At 32.1% G+C, this 15,650-nt stretch overlaps 1 protein-coding gene across 2 annotated transcripts in view; it reads left to right on the top strand.

Moving 5' to 3' along the window:
- LOC105328308 (uncharacterized) overlaps positions 1-14,276 on the top strand; it is a 49,865-nt gene extending 35,589 nt beyond the window's left edge. For both annotated transcript variants that reach the window (XM_066073013.1, XM_066073012.1), the window contains exons 8-11: positions 4,202-4,309; positions 4,669-4,743; positions 10,255-10,314; positions 10,556-14,276. In XM_066073013.1, coding sequence (XP_065929085.1) covers positions 4,202-4,309; positions 4,669-4,743; positions 10,255-10,314; positions 10,556-13,677 — 3,365 coding nt within the window. In that variant the 3' untranslated portion in view covers positions 13,678-14,276. The remainder of the gene's footprint in view (positions 1-4,201; positions 4,310-4,668; positions 4,744-10,254; positions 10,315-10,555) is intronic.
- Positions 14,277-15,650: the final 1,374 nt, after the last annotated feature.

The following is a 15,650-nucleotide window of genomic DNA, read 5'->3' as shown; positions in this document are numbered from 1 at the left end:
TATTAACTGTAATTAAAGATAAAAAAAAAGATTCAAAAAGATATAATAATATTGTATATTATGATACGATATTGTATAATGGAATGTTGTATATATGATGTTGTATAATATTGAGTATTGAGTAATATATGAGTATTGTATCACATTATGTTCTTATATAGTATTGTATCATATGATACAAGGGTTGTTCCAAAAGTAATGTCACACTATGCATTGTGCTTTTTACTGGCGTTGTATTGTATAAAATGATACATCAAAATTTTCCTTATCAACATTCTAATTCGAATTAAAATTTTGATTGAATTTCGTTGAACACTGAACAAGATATTGATGTTTATATCATGATATATACGTGCCATCGCCGCGTCATGAACATACGTCTTTTTTAAGGTTTGTATTTTTAAAAAAAAATTACAAGCTTCAAAATTTAAAAAAAAGGTCCAAACAACAAAATGTTTTGAAACAGATATAAAATAGACTTTTTTCAAACTGTTTTAAAAAAATAGGGAACCCTACCGTGCATTTCAGATATCTACGCACTGCCTTTTTCTTTAGATCAAGGAATAAAAAAGCTGGACATGCGAATAGTGATACGATGCATTTTTTGCTTTGATGGACAGAAATCACAAAAATGTGCTGGAATTGACATATCAACCTAATATTGAGAGCTAGTGAACAGAGTACCTATAGCGTGGTTCCAACATCTAATAAGAGCATGTGTTATTTTAATATATAAATTATATAGAAAGAAGACATACACTCTGAAGGAAAGTTAAGGATATGTTCTTGCATAATGAGCTATTATACATATATTACATGGCTTCGAGGGCGACATACCAGAATATTTGCCCCGAGGTGACAGGAAAGCCCTGGAGTGTTATGTCGCCCGATGCCGAAGGCAGAGGGCGACATAACACTCCAGGGCTTTTCTGTCACCGAGGGACAAATATTCTGGTAGTGTCGCCCGAGAAGACATGTAATATATGTTATATAACATTTTTAAACAAATCAAACTCGGGTTATCAACATATTTATTTAATTCACAAGGCAGAGGCAAATGTTTTTAAAACACTCACGCTTGAGTTTATCACTTTTGTCGTATTTGCCGAATTTTTTCATTAATTTAACTACCGAGTTCATCTGAATTTAGATGAACAAACCGCAGACGTGTTGGAAATTCGCGGATCTGATTACGTTTGCATAGCAACTGGCTCATTGAATCTTGCACGCGATGGTGATATTACAGTTTCGGGAGGGCAATATAACTATTTCATGTGAAACAAACTGTTTCCGGGAGGGCAATATAATTGTTTCCGGTGTGATTCAGCAATTTTCAGGGCATAGTAATAAAATTATCTCATTTGTGACATAACGAGAAAACTTTTCAAAAATGGTATATATTACACTGTACATATAAAGCTACATTATGACTTCTTGAAGAGACCTCGACAAAGTGATCGCACATTAAATAATCCAATATACTATTTCATCGATTACAAAAACAGTAATTAGTTACATAATTAAAACAATGATAAAGAAAATGTGTTTAGAGCATCGTGGCCAATTTGTATAGAGTACTTAATTATGAAATTCTACCAGAAGGTCAATGATCTAGAATTGACGTCGCTAGCGTGCGGCGACTATCCTCGCCTCACGCTCTACACAAAATATTATCTTCAGAAATAATTATCACAATGCATTAAAAATTTTAGATTTGAATTGAAATAGGTAGACATCTTAAAGCACAAATTTTTATCACTTTACGCCGATCTTTCTCGATTTTATCGCATCTGTGACATTACTTTTGGATCAACCCTCGTAATATTGTATTAAATTATATTGTATCATATGACTCAATATCTTAGGTTTCAAATATCAAACAATATTATAAAAAAAATATCAGATGATACAAAATCAGGTTTTATATCATGAAATCATATCATGCAATAAAATATCATATGTTACAATATTGCGATGTATTGTGTGATATAATATTTGTATCATATGATACTTCTGTGGAATCATTAATTTTCGTTGGGGCCAATTTTAGTGGATTGCTGAAATTTTACAGGTTTGTGGGGACGTAATTTCGTGTATTCTCTGAAACCTACAGAGGAAATATGTCTTTATTACACTGATTTATTAATTCGTGGGGGATTTTAATTGATGGATGAGAGGTACCCACGAATTCCGCGAAAATTGAGCCACCTCGAAATCCAATGATTCCACAGTATTTATATTTTTATCATGATTTTTAGGTCACCTGAGTCAATTCAGGTGACCTATTGCTATCCGTTTTCGTCCGTCGTCGGGCGTCGTACGTTAACAATTTTACATTTTTAACTTCTTGAAAACTACAAGGCCAATTGTTACTATTTTTGGTGTGAGGCATTTTTATGGTAAGTGAAAATCTGAATTGTGAAATTCGTGGTTCTACCACCCCCGGGGCACCATAAGTAGGGCAAAATATGCAAAAAAGTATTAAATCTTAGAAATTCTTCTTCTCTACTGCCATATATATTTGTTATAAACTAAATGCATGATTATAATGTCAATAAAGCCCTCTACCAAAATTGCAAAATTTATTGCCCTTTGGTCAGGGGTTCAGGTTCTCGGGTGGGGCCAAGATGGCCATATAGTAAAAATGTATCAAATCTTTAAAAACTTCCTCTCTACTCCCATATATATATATATATATATATATATATATATATATATATATATATATATATATATATATATATATATATATATATATTGTTATAAACTGAATGCTTGATGATTATGATGTTCATGAAGCCCTCTACCAAAATTGTGAAAGTTATGGCCCCTGGGTCAAGGGTTCAGGCTCTAGGGTTGGGGCAATATGGCCATATAGTAAAAATGTATTAAATCGTAGAAAATCTTCTTCTCTACTCCCATATATATTTGTTAAAAACTAAATGCATGATTATGATGTTCATGAAGCCCTCTACCTAAATTGTGAAATTCATGACCCATGTGTTAGGTTCAGGCTCTAGGGTTGGGCCAATATCGCAATATAGTAAATATGTATTAAATCGTAAAATATCTTCTTTACTTCCAAACATGTGGGTGTTGCAAAAAACTGAATACATAGTTATGATGTCCACTAACTCCTCTACCTTAATTATGAAATTCATGGCCCCTGTGGTACAGGACAATGGGGGGGGGGGGAGGGCAATATGGCAATATAGTGTTAATGCATAGAATGTTTCAAAATCTTCTTCTCTATTCTCACACATCTTTATGAGTAAATGACTTCATAATTATGTTTACCAGGTAGTCCTCTACTAAAATTTTAAATTTCATGTCCCCTTGATATGGGTTTTAGGGCAGGGCCAAAATGGATGTTCAGGTGTTAATGCATATCATGTTGAAAAATTATCTGCTTTACTACCACACACCTGAAAGGAAAACTGAATTCATGATTTTGTAGACCAGATCTTTAAGTTTTTCGCCAAAATTTAAGGTTTCATAGTTCTTTTTGAAAGATTTTAGGCAGGGAGGTGGTCGTCATAACATATTTATAATTTTTCTACTCCAGAATGAAACCCAGTTTAATGCATATATGAGACTCCTCGACAAGTTTGTGTATTTATTAAGATGCTACTCAGGTGACCGTTAAGGCCTATCGGCCTCTTGTTGATTGTGTGATAGGATACAAAGTATATAACATGACACAGTACCATATTATTTTTTTTTATTATATAATATCATACTTTGATATAATGTTATATGTAGCAATAACATATTGTTGTATTATATATTACAGGATTATTTTTGTATCACATGATATATAATATCACACAATATTGTATAGTCTGAAAGGATGCAATATTGTATTTTATGTTACAATAATGATTAGAAGTGTATATTATAATTACGTATGAAATAAACGTTTGATTATCAAACATTTTTTAACATATGATTTATGATATTGTGTCAAACCACACTACAGTATCCATGAATATCCAAGAACGTTAACTATGATTTTCATATAATACGATTGAGGTGGTCTTATAAACGTGATGCCCCGCCTTGATGAGTTTTGTAATCAGTGATTTACTATGTTTTGATTAGTTAACTCCAAAAAAAAATTTCTTGTGCATCATACAATGCCTTGATTTTAACTGAAATACCAAATTATATAGTATATGTACACGTTTTTACTTTTTTCTAGGAATTCAAACCTGCAAAAGAAATCAATATAGTATTAGTCATATTGAAGGTGAAACTGCACCATTCGTTAACAATAGACTACAGGATACACAGAAACTGGTCCAAATAGGTAAGGGAATGAACTGAACGTATCAATATCGATATTTATGTCCCTTAATGAATTGTAAATATACAGGGCTAAGCTTTTATATATATATATATATATATATATATATATATATATATATATATATATATATATATATATATATATATATATATATATATATATATTGTTGCAATCCAAAATTTATTAATTATCATTTTTATTTAAAGTTCTTGTATTTCATTATCTAATCCAAACTAATAGTTATGATAAGAGTAGAAGCTTTATCTTAAGTTTAACCACTTTATAATAATAAGCGATTTGAAATATACTTATATGTGAAAATTATGATTAAATAGTGTTAATTATAAATCACAATTTAGATATTTCATTCAATGATCACGAACATGACCTTTCACCGGAAGGACAACATGATAGAGTGGATTCAATAAAGACAGGTACATTGTGTTTGATTTGATTACATATACAATAATTCAGCCATTGTATATACATATTAACATGGACATTATTCGTGTGTTAAATATTATGAAGTTTAAATATTGCAAATAGGTTATAATTATAATTTTCTTATTTTATAAGTTTGGATGATTTTTTTTTTATGATTGGGTGAAATAATATTAATAATGGCCCATTAATCAAAACATGTAAGACAAATAAGCTTAGTCTTAACTAAAAGAGTTCTGAAGTTATAAAAAGGATTAGGTGCTGTTGCATCTTTCAACGGTGTGGATAAAGACAAGATTTCTCTCTGTTTTATTTTTCCAAGTTATTTAGTAAATGTTTACTTTCTATTGCTCTTCTTGTCATCTATTTTTTATACTGGCCTCACCTTGGCATTAATACAACGAAATGCAGATCTTTGGCTTTACATGATTTAGAAATAATACTATATTTACGTATATGTTTCTTATAACGCTTTTACCTGATGCATTTACTTTCATATATTTATATATTGGATTCATCATGTGTTTACAAACAATGAAATTACAATAAATGATTACAGTGTATAAGTAGTAGACTTGATTTAATTTATAAAACAAAACATATGTTTTACTAAAGTCCAATATTCTTTATAAGAAATTAATTCAAAAGTTTCATTAAACAAAAAATAATCAGGCCGTTTCTGTTTGATGTACTCCGACCTACGTTTATCAATTAATCTGTGTATGTAGTTTTTAGTTGTTTCAAAAAATCAAAAACATACTGATTTGTTGTTTAACTGACTAAATTTGATTTCCGCCATGTCTCCGGCCTTATGTTTATATCTCATTAAGTAAGATAAACATTGCAAAGGTCACTTAAAATGCGTTTCCCTCAAACAAGGACATCAGTGTTATTTTTCAACACTTGAGTCAAGTACGAGGGTTGTTAGAAAAGTTCGCGGACAAGTTCGATTGTGAGTGGACTATTCCCATGAAACCAGCAAAACTTTTTATATTTAATCTTGACGTATTTTCTAACAAATACATAGAGATTTGTTTATTTTAAATGCACCATAAAAATATACAGATTAATTATTTTGATAAGATATGCTTCACGGAGCATGTCAGTTTTTAATTGTTTTATGTTTTGTACGCATTTTTTCTGAATATGAAAATGTACAGTTTAAGCAGATATAAATTAACGCTATTTAATATGAATTGAATAATTTCTGACCGTTTTATCGCCAAATATGGACGACCAATGCTAGAAAAATCAGTCAAAAACGTTATCGTGAATGGATACCTTGGAGCACCGGACGGTCATTAAATTTTGTGTGCACGCAGAAAAATCTCCGATGGAGACCAAAAGGTTCTTAGATGCTGCTATTTTTATAGGAGAAAGGTTTACAATTGGAATCACAATTGAAATTGAAGGTTTGAAAATGGAAAATCTGATATCTTGATTTCTTGCAGCACCTACCGTACAGCCCGGATCTTGCACCTATGAATTTCGCTTTATTTGCTTATCTTAAATCGAAACTGTGTTGACAGAGATTTTCGGACCTAAATGATCTACGAAATAACACAAAAGACATTATACAAAAATTTGACAAATAATGATGGCATATGCGATTTATAAATGGGTTAATGGCTTAAAAGTGTGTGAACTAAAAGATTTTTACTTTGAAAAAGAGTGACAGATTTAAATTGTCTTTCAGTAGTTTGACGTCACCTGACGTCGTGGAAATATGAAATGGTGCTCCATAAATCCAATTGCTGTATCTTTTGAAAACAACTTTAAAATCATATGATTTTTGCAAACTTATTTTCACATGATAGTAATTTAATAAAACATATGTAATCCTATAAAGTACACAATAGTTTTGCCGTAAATCACTTTGTCCACGGACTTTTCTAACAACCCTCGTATAGCTCCAAATGGTACATTGATCAAATTGATTACATTAAAATTTCTCCCTTGTTTTTTTTAGCTCACCTGAGCTGAAAGCTCAAGTGAGCTATTCTGATCACATTTTGTCCGTCGTCCGTCTGTCCGTCTGTCCGTCCGTCCGTCCGTCTGTCCGTCTGTCTGTCTGTCCGTCTGTAAACTTTTTACATTTTGAACTTCTTCTCTAAAACTGCTTATCCAATTTCAACCAAATTTGGCACAAAGCATCCTTATGGGATGGCAAATATAAATTGCAAAAATAAAAGTCCGATCTGTATTCAAAGCGGAGAAAACCTTGAAACTGTAGAAAAAGGGGGGTGCATTTTTAAAAATCTTCTTCTCAAGAACTACCGAGGCAAATTCAACGTAGTTTAGCATAAATTATCCTTATGGGAAGGAAAATATAAATTGCAAAAATTAAGGGGTAATTTTGTTTCAAATCTAAGTTATTACGAAAATAATAATAAAGGAAAGGCGTGTTTCAATCAGTTTAATAGCATCGGGCTCGGCATCCGATAAAATGGGTAGGCAAGACTTGGCCTGGGCAAAACAAAAGATTGGCAGTTATGAATCTGCCAATCTCATTAAAATTTCAGGATATTTGATGGACTAGTATATTTGTATTCGCTGTAGATATTGCTGCAAAATAATGCGTATTTGGAATTGACGATTGCCGATCTGCCCCGGCATTTATTTTGCCACGGCCCGGGTTTGCATACCGATTTTACCAAGACTCGTATTCCATACTTCTAAAACGAGGTTCTTTGTTTAAAGCAGCCATGACATTATACGAAAAAGGGTCGATCTGACTATGATGAATTTGCTTGTTGTGCAACAGTTCGCGTATGAAGGGAAATTTTGAAACATGAACAATATATTGGTGCCGATTTTGTGAAGTAAATTGAGGCTAAATATTTCAATGCGTTGACAGTTTTCACACATGACGTTGGTGTTAGCTTGTTCTGATTTTCGTTTCGTTTTCATTATTTATGCTTTGTAACCTGGAAACTATCGTCTGTATTTCGTGATTTTTACGTATCAAATCAAACAGAGACTTCGGTAAATCAAACAGTAACGTTAACTGTTTACCTGCGCAAATTAAGCAAAATCTGATGTAGGGGTACTGAAATACAATTCATTCTATCGGTAATTCGGCATTATCTTTTGCGTAATGGTAGATTAATGCAATAGGTTTTGTTGAGATGCTCGACATTTTCTCTAGTTTATTCAGTTTATATAGAGTTTGATATCGCTTACGGAAATATGTAGGTATATACATGTATATATTTAATTCATTATACATGTAGTGCATGTCTCTTGTGTTTAATTGTTTACAATTTCTATTTACTAACCATATTTGAGTGTTAAGCTTCGAATTATAAGCAAGATACAGAGATTAGCTCACAATTCTATGTTTGTACACACATCTTAAAAGCTAAAGATTAAAAAAGTAACAAAAAATTGTCAATATTTATTACGAAAATTTTCAAAATCTGTTCTTCCAGAAACCAACTTATTGAATTGTAAACTTAACCTTTTTAGCTCACCTGAGGATGGGGCCACAATGGGGGGGGGGGTCGAAGTTTAACAAGTGAATATATAGATTAAATCTTTAGAAATCTTCTCAGAAACTAATCGGCCAGAAAGCTGAAACTTGTGTGGAAGCATCCTCAGGTAGTGTAGATTCAAAGATGTGAAAAACATGACCCCTGGGGGTAGGGTGGGGCCACAATGGAGGGTCGAAGTTTAACATATGAATATAAAAAGTAAATCTTTAAAAATTTTCTTCTCAGAAACTAATCGGCCAGGAAAGCTGACACTTGTGTGGATGCATCCTTAGGTAGTGAAGATTCAAATTTGTGAAAATCATTACCCCAGGGGTAGGGCGGGGCCACGATGGGGGATCGACGTTTTACATAGGAATCCACAGTAAATCTTTAAAAATCTTCTTCTCAGAAACTATTCAGCCAGGAAAGCTGACACTTGTGTGGATGTATCCTCAGGTAGTGTAAATTCAAAGTTGTGAAAATCATGACCCGCGGGGGTAGGGTGGGGCCACAATGGGGGGTCGAAGTTTAACATATGATTATATACAGTAAATCTTTAAAAATCTTCTTCTCAGAAACTAATTAGCCAGGAAAGCTGACACTTGTGTGGAAGCATCCTCAGGTAGTGTTGATTCAAATTTGTGAAAAACATGACCCCTGGGGGTAAGTTTGGGCCACAATGGGAGGTCGATGTTTTACATTGGAATAAACAGAGTTATTCTTTAAAAATCTTCTTCTCAGAAACTAATCTGCCAGGAAAGCTGAAACTTGTGTGAAAGCATCCTCAGGTAGTGTAGATTCAAAGTTGTGAAAATAATGATCCCCAGGGGTAGGGTGGGGCGTCAATGGGGGGGGGTGTCAAAGTTTAACAAAGGAATATATAGGGCAAATCTTTAAAAACTGATCAGCCAGATGATTCTTTATAATTGTTAAGACTTTGGCCCCAGGACAATTCTTTGGCCTCACGAGAAGGTTCAGAGTTTGATGTACGTTTATATCCCATATATAAACTATTGTTACGGATCTTTTTTAGAACTGCAATACTCAACATATGATATGGCTATAAAATCATCCTGTTAGAAAAGGGACTAAAGATTATAAACATAAGAATATCCAGGGGAAAATGGATTTTATTTATACAGGATTTACATGAATTATTGTACATTGTCCAGATAGTTTGTATTATGACTCCATTGAGCTGATTTTATCATACCTATTGTTCCTCAGGTGAGCGATGTGGCCCATGGGCCTCTTGTTTTACATTTCGCATAAACAGGAGAACATAACTGTAAAAAATTAATTTCATAAAACAACATGTGTGATTGTTTATATTTTCTGTAACACCTACAGTGATTTTAAATGATGAAAGTTTATTTTCTTTCAATGATTATTCTGATTCAGAACATTGATAATTTCACGACATTTTCAGCAAAAAAGGATTCAAGATATTTAGTTTAAATGTAGTATTTTGATTTCCTGATAATGATTCTGCCTCAGCAAATAAAAAATATACACGATGTTAAAAAAAGAACAGTATCTGGCATTAAGCAGTTCACATTGTAATGACGTGGATTCAATTTATTCAGGCTTGGATAATAGTATGAAATATGCATAGTTCTCCATGCTATAAACGATATCACATAATCAGTACAGTTGTTGCAAAGTAAGGTAAACCATATCATGAGCTTCCTTTCTCGGTACGTCAAACATTAAGTCTGTCTTAGGATCTAAATGGCTAGGAATTTTATTTATCTATTTGTTAAAAATATTTGTTCTTTTAAAATGCATTGCTTTATATTAGAGGTTATTTCGAAGGAAAATTTCATAGGACTAGGAAAAAAAGTAAGGTTCAATACAAATTGACATTATAAGACAATTTGTTTAATGAATAAAAAAAAAAATACATATGTAAATATTTGCTTGCTTTGTTCATTGTTTTAAAAATGTTGTAAAAACTATGAATTAGATTTGGTTTATGATTCAATATGAATCTACATGTACATGTTTTACACTTTTCCTGTTTTAAAATAGTGAGTGTATTAACGGAGATAAACATTGACCAGGAAAACACAGCTAACGGATCAGCGCAAGGCAAGTTAACAATACCAAATTTTCTTATATTTATAATGAAAGATTATTTAAAATGTAAGTTTTAAGATAAAATGGATTTGAATAGTTAATGACATCCCGGGAAAACCATTTTGATATTTGATTCTTGATATTCAGTTTGCTTTAATGTCATTAAAAACATTCTTCATGTTTAAAATCAGTGGGCAGTGGTTTATGCAAAACACATAATTAGGCACAACTTTTATTAATTTATTTCTTTCAGAGACAACACTTGTTCGATGCATATTTGAACAATGGCAACAGGACAACAATATGTTTATATCAACAAAAGCGTGCAAGAAAGTAGAACAACTCATAAATAATCAGAACCTAGTCATTGTGGCGGGTCACTCAGGATCAGGAAAGTCAGCTATCATTCAGCATATTGCACTTAAATACAGATCGCAAGGATGGATTGTAAGACCAATCTATGAAGTGAGTGAACTTATCAAAGACAGTTTGTCAATATCAAATAAAACACTTTTTGTACTCAATGATCCAATCGGAAAAGAGACAGTTGATGACATATCACATGACGCATGGAGACAAAACGAAGAAAAAATAAAAGGTCTTTTAAAAAAAGTCAAAGTTTTGATGTCATGTAGAAAATATATTCTCAGTGATGCTAGAATAGCCGGAGTTTTTGCAAACAAATCATACATAGTAGACATAAATAATAGCCTACTAAAGCTGAACGATGATGAGAAAGAAACAATGTTTAAAAAACATTCATTTGTGAATAAATTCTCCAAAGAAGAATTTGCAGCAATTATGAAAATCGATGCGTATTTCCCATTGCTGTGCAAATTATATTTTAGCAATGCCACTTATCAAAATGACGGATTAAAGTTTTTCAAAAAGCCAGATGTTGTTTTAGAAGAGGAAATTAGAAATTTCCGAAAGGCATCCAAAGAAAAATATTGTGCCCTAGTTCTTCTTGTTCTGTTTAACAATGCTCTTTGTGTCAACGATCTTCTTCAAAAAGAAACCTCTAAAAGGAAATATAAACATGCGTTACAACTTTGCGGAATGAGTGAAAACACCGCACCATATACAATTGGTGACATCCTTGAATCTATGGAAGGTTTTTTCGTTAAGAAAATTGGCGATAACTTTCATTTTTACCATGACTTTGTGATGGAAATAACCACTTACGTGTTCGGATCAGATTATCCTCAAGAAACAATTGAATATGCTGAGGTTAGCTTTCTAAGAAGAAGGGTGAAGTTAGAAGATTGTAAAGATGAAAATGATAAGTTTTGTATAGTCTTAAGTGACAAATACATTGCCAATCTTGGGAAGAGATTGTTCATGGAAGTATTTGGAGAACATCTATTAGACGTTGTCCTTAATCCTTGTATGAGGAACGAAAAGGTTCGGAACATAATAATAGAAGAATTGAACCGAAATCCAGAAAAATATAAAATGCTACTTGAGAAAAAAGTACTTCAAATTGAAAAAGATGAACAGTATAAAGAAACAAAAGACCTTTTCCTTTCAAAACTGTCCTTTCTGAATCAAAGAAATGGAATATCGCCAATTTTTGCTATGATTGTATTTTGTCATACACAATTGTCGTTATATTGCTTAAAAGCTCTTAAACAATTGAAAACAGATATTGAAGACATTTCGCTGTTTTCTGCGGTATGCTGCAATGGATCTTTAGACTTGCTTGATTTTTTTTCAAATGACTGCATTCAATTATTTTTAAAAGACACATATGCATGTATTCATCCTATACATCTTGTGTCTGCGTTTTATAATTTTGAAATGATGCGACAGCTAATAAAGTTTGGCGTTGATGTGAATTTGCGACAGTTTGGCAACAATTCTAATAAAGATGGATGTACTCCCTTAATATACGCAGCAACTGCAAATGAGAATAATAAAGAGGACACCTCGTGTGAAACAAGGCGCAATAAAACAATAAAGCTCTTACTAAGCAGTGGAGCAAACGTTAATGAGTGTAAACAGAACGGATCAACTCCTCTTCATACCGCTTGTTTTTACGGACTTAATAGCGCTGTACAACTATTACTAAGCAATGGAGCAAACATACATTTATGTCGGAAAGATGGAGTAACTCCTCTTTATCTAGCATGCCTAAACGGACATGATAACACTGTGAGTATTTTAATAAACAATGGAGCAGACACCAATTTATATGAAAAAGACGGATCAAGTCCTCTTTCAGCTGCTTGTCGAAGCGGACATGATAGCATTGTTGAACTTTTATTGAGCAATGGAGCAAAAATCAATGTATGCAACGAACAACAAGAAGATACACCTTTAATTGATGCTTGTTTACATGGACACGATAGCACTGTAAAACTTTTACTAGGCAATGGTGCAGACATTAATCTATGTTCAGATAACGGTAGTAGTCCTCTCTATGCAGCTTGTCAAGAAGGGCATGATAACACAGTACAGCTGTTATTGAGTAACGGTGCAAACGTTAATTTATTTAGGAATAAGGACAGATCAAGTCCTCTCTTTAAAGCTTGTCAAAACGGACATGATAGCATAGTACAACTGTTACTGACTAATGGCGCAGATTTTGATATATGTTTTAAAAACGAAACCAGTCCTCTCTTTGTAGCTAGTCAAAACGGACACAGTGCAATAGTTCAACATTTGCTGAATGCCGGAGCTGATTTAAATGTATGTAGTAAAGAAAAAATCAGTCCTCTCTTAATGGCATGCTATAAAGGACATGATGACACGGTGCAACTTTTACTCAGCAATGGCGCAGACATTAATTTATGTCATCAAGACGGAAGAAGTCCTCTATTTATGGCTTGTGATAGAGGTCACGATACTATTGTACAACTTTTACTAAGTTATGGATCTGACATTAATTTATATGCAAACAACAAAGCCACTCCTCTTTATATAGCTTGCTATAGCAAACACGAGAGTACAGTAGAAATTTTAGCAGGGAATGGAGCAGATATCGATTTATGTTATGAAGACGGATCAAGTCCCTTACACATTGCTTGTCAAAACGAACTTAATCGCACTGTGCAGCTCTTACTGCGCAAAGGTGCTAATGGTAACTTGTGCAAAACAAATGGAGTTGGTCCACTCTTTTCAGCTTGTCAAGAAGGAAAAGAAAGCATTGTACAACTATTACTTCATAATGGAGCGGATATAAATTTGTGTCGAAATGACGGAACAAGTTGTCTCCATGAGGCATGCAAAAACGGATATTATGGCACTGTGAAACTCTTACTTAACAGCGGGGCAACCATAAATTCATGTGACAAAAATGGAGCTAGTCCGTTAGCTTTAGCCTGTAAAGAGGGGCATGAAAGCGTAGTTCAGCTTTTACTTGACAAATGTTAACCTATATCTTACAAACAAAGTTAGACCATTCCTTTTCGCTCGTGAAAACGGAAATGATAACATCGTACAATTGTTACTAAGTAATGGAGCGGATGCCAATTTGTGTTTGCAAGACAGACATGATAACAATACTGTTTCTGGTTGCATGTTGATGTAATGCTCGTGTGTTTTATATTGTGTACCATATATTATTAATTGTGCTTTAAACAAAGGTATCAGCGATTTTTTTTAGCTCACCTGAACCTTAGATTTATGAAAGGTTTTCTGACCGTTTGTTGTCCGTTGTCCGTCCATCTGTATACTTTTCAAAGGATGACGCATGTATAATTGCATTAACAGTACTAAATACTTCAAGAAATAAACTAACCATATTTGTTTTGCTCAGTTCAATAACATTTTCGATAGAATTACATCCCGTGTTGCATTCATTTTAAAACTAATTTACTTAGTGATTATTTTTTACACAACAAAAATTTTATGTTTTCAGTCTCTCCGTGTTTGTTAAATGACATGGTTTTTTAATGTTAATTTTAATATTTATTACCATTCTCGAAACGTTGTGTCATTATCATTTCAATACTTAATATTTAGTAAATAAATATGCATGCATATTGTATATTATGTTATTATAGCATTTTGTTAAATAATGTAAATATTTCATTTGGAGTTTGCCTAATTATAATTAGACTGCAATAGTCTTCTTTTAAAGAATAACAATATAGGACATTACCAAAATTTAAAAAAAACTATATGATTTTTTACTAAATGATAATAAATAGCTTAAGAATTATATCTGAAATTTCGGGACGAAATTATCAAATTGTAAGAAAAAATTTGAAGCCAAAAAAAAAAAAAATAAAAAAACCAATGCATCATTTACAAACAGAAAATACACTTAAAACTATGAAAAAACTCTCAAAGGACAACGTAGGGCATATTATACGTCAACCATAGGTTGTGCAATTGGATGTTTCTACATCGAAGGGTTTATACATGTACATGTGTACCTGGTGATGTGTCCTTTTCATGGCTCGTGATCAGCATGTAATTCTATCTCATAGTCCGTGAATCTTATCTTTTCGTTTATCGTGTACAAAATAATATTTTGGAAGTTCTAATCTTAAAACACAAGTTCTTACCTTTTAGAGCAGGATTTATGTTAAAAAAATAACGTTTTAAAAATCATTATGCTAAAGATAATGTCAATTATCAATAAAATGAGAGTCTAATATGAGTAACGTTACATATGTAATATGTGAAAATTATATTACTTTATGCAAAGAAATTAAAATGCTTTACAGATGTAACTTGTGTTTAATGATTCATTGACTACTATTGAATTTTTAAAATAACATTTGTTATTAAATACCGTTAAAATTTTATTATTAATTTTTACATTTGTAAATATGGTGTTCGGTGAATTTTCGTTAAAAAAAAGTATTACAAGAATTTAATATTGCTTGATAATCATTGATTTATACAATTCTTTCAAATAAAACATAATTTTACATTCCCATTGTTAATCTTGTCCATGTGTTATTGTTTTCGAAATTATTTGGTCTAGATTTCTTGTCTTAGCATCTTTTTTTTTTTTTTTTTTTAGAATTGAACGAATTGAAAATCAATTATGTTTGATTAAATAACATCAGCATTCGTGGTGTCCCGAAGCATTTATCATGAATTAAAATGATGATTCCGTGTGCCTTGATTTCTGTTGTTGTGTTGGTACATGTAATGTTTAACTATTGATAGTGTTTGATAAAGTTAACACCTATTTTTTGGTTTAAAAATTATTTGCTTTCTTTATCTACGTACGAAAATGGCTATCTTAAGGTATCATACCGGTAATCGACCAATCAAAATCAATTAAGTTTATTGTACATCATGTAGTTTCATATATATTTCAGAATTCTTTTTTTTTCATTGAATTTTTACATTTTCCTTTATTCGGATTTTAAAACAAATTAGCACTG

The sequence above is a fragment of the Magallana gigas genome, chromosome 10 (assembly GCF_963853765.1).
Source record: "Magallana gigas chromosome 10, xbMagGiga1.1, whole genome shotgun sequence".
NCBI classification, from domain to species: domain Eukaryota; kingdom Metazoa; phylum Mollusca; class Bivalvia; order Ostreida; family Ostreidae; genus Magallana; species Magallana gigas.
The sequence above is the reverse complement of the archived record's forward strand: the minus strand, read 5'-3'. Positions and strand labels throughout refer to the sequence as shown.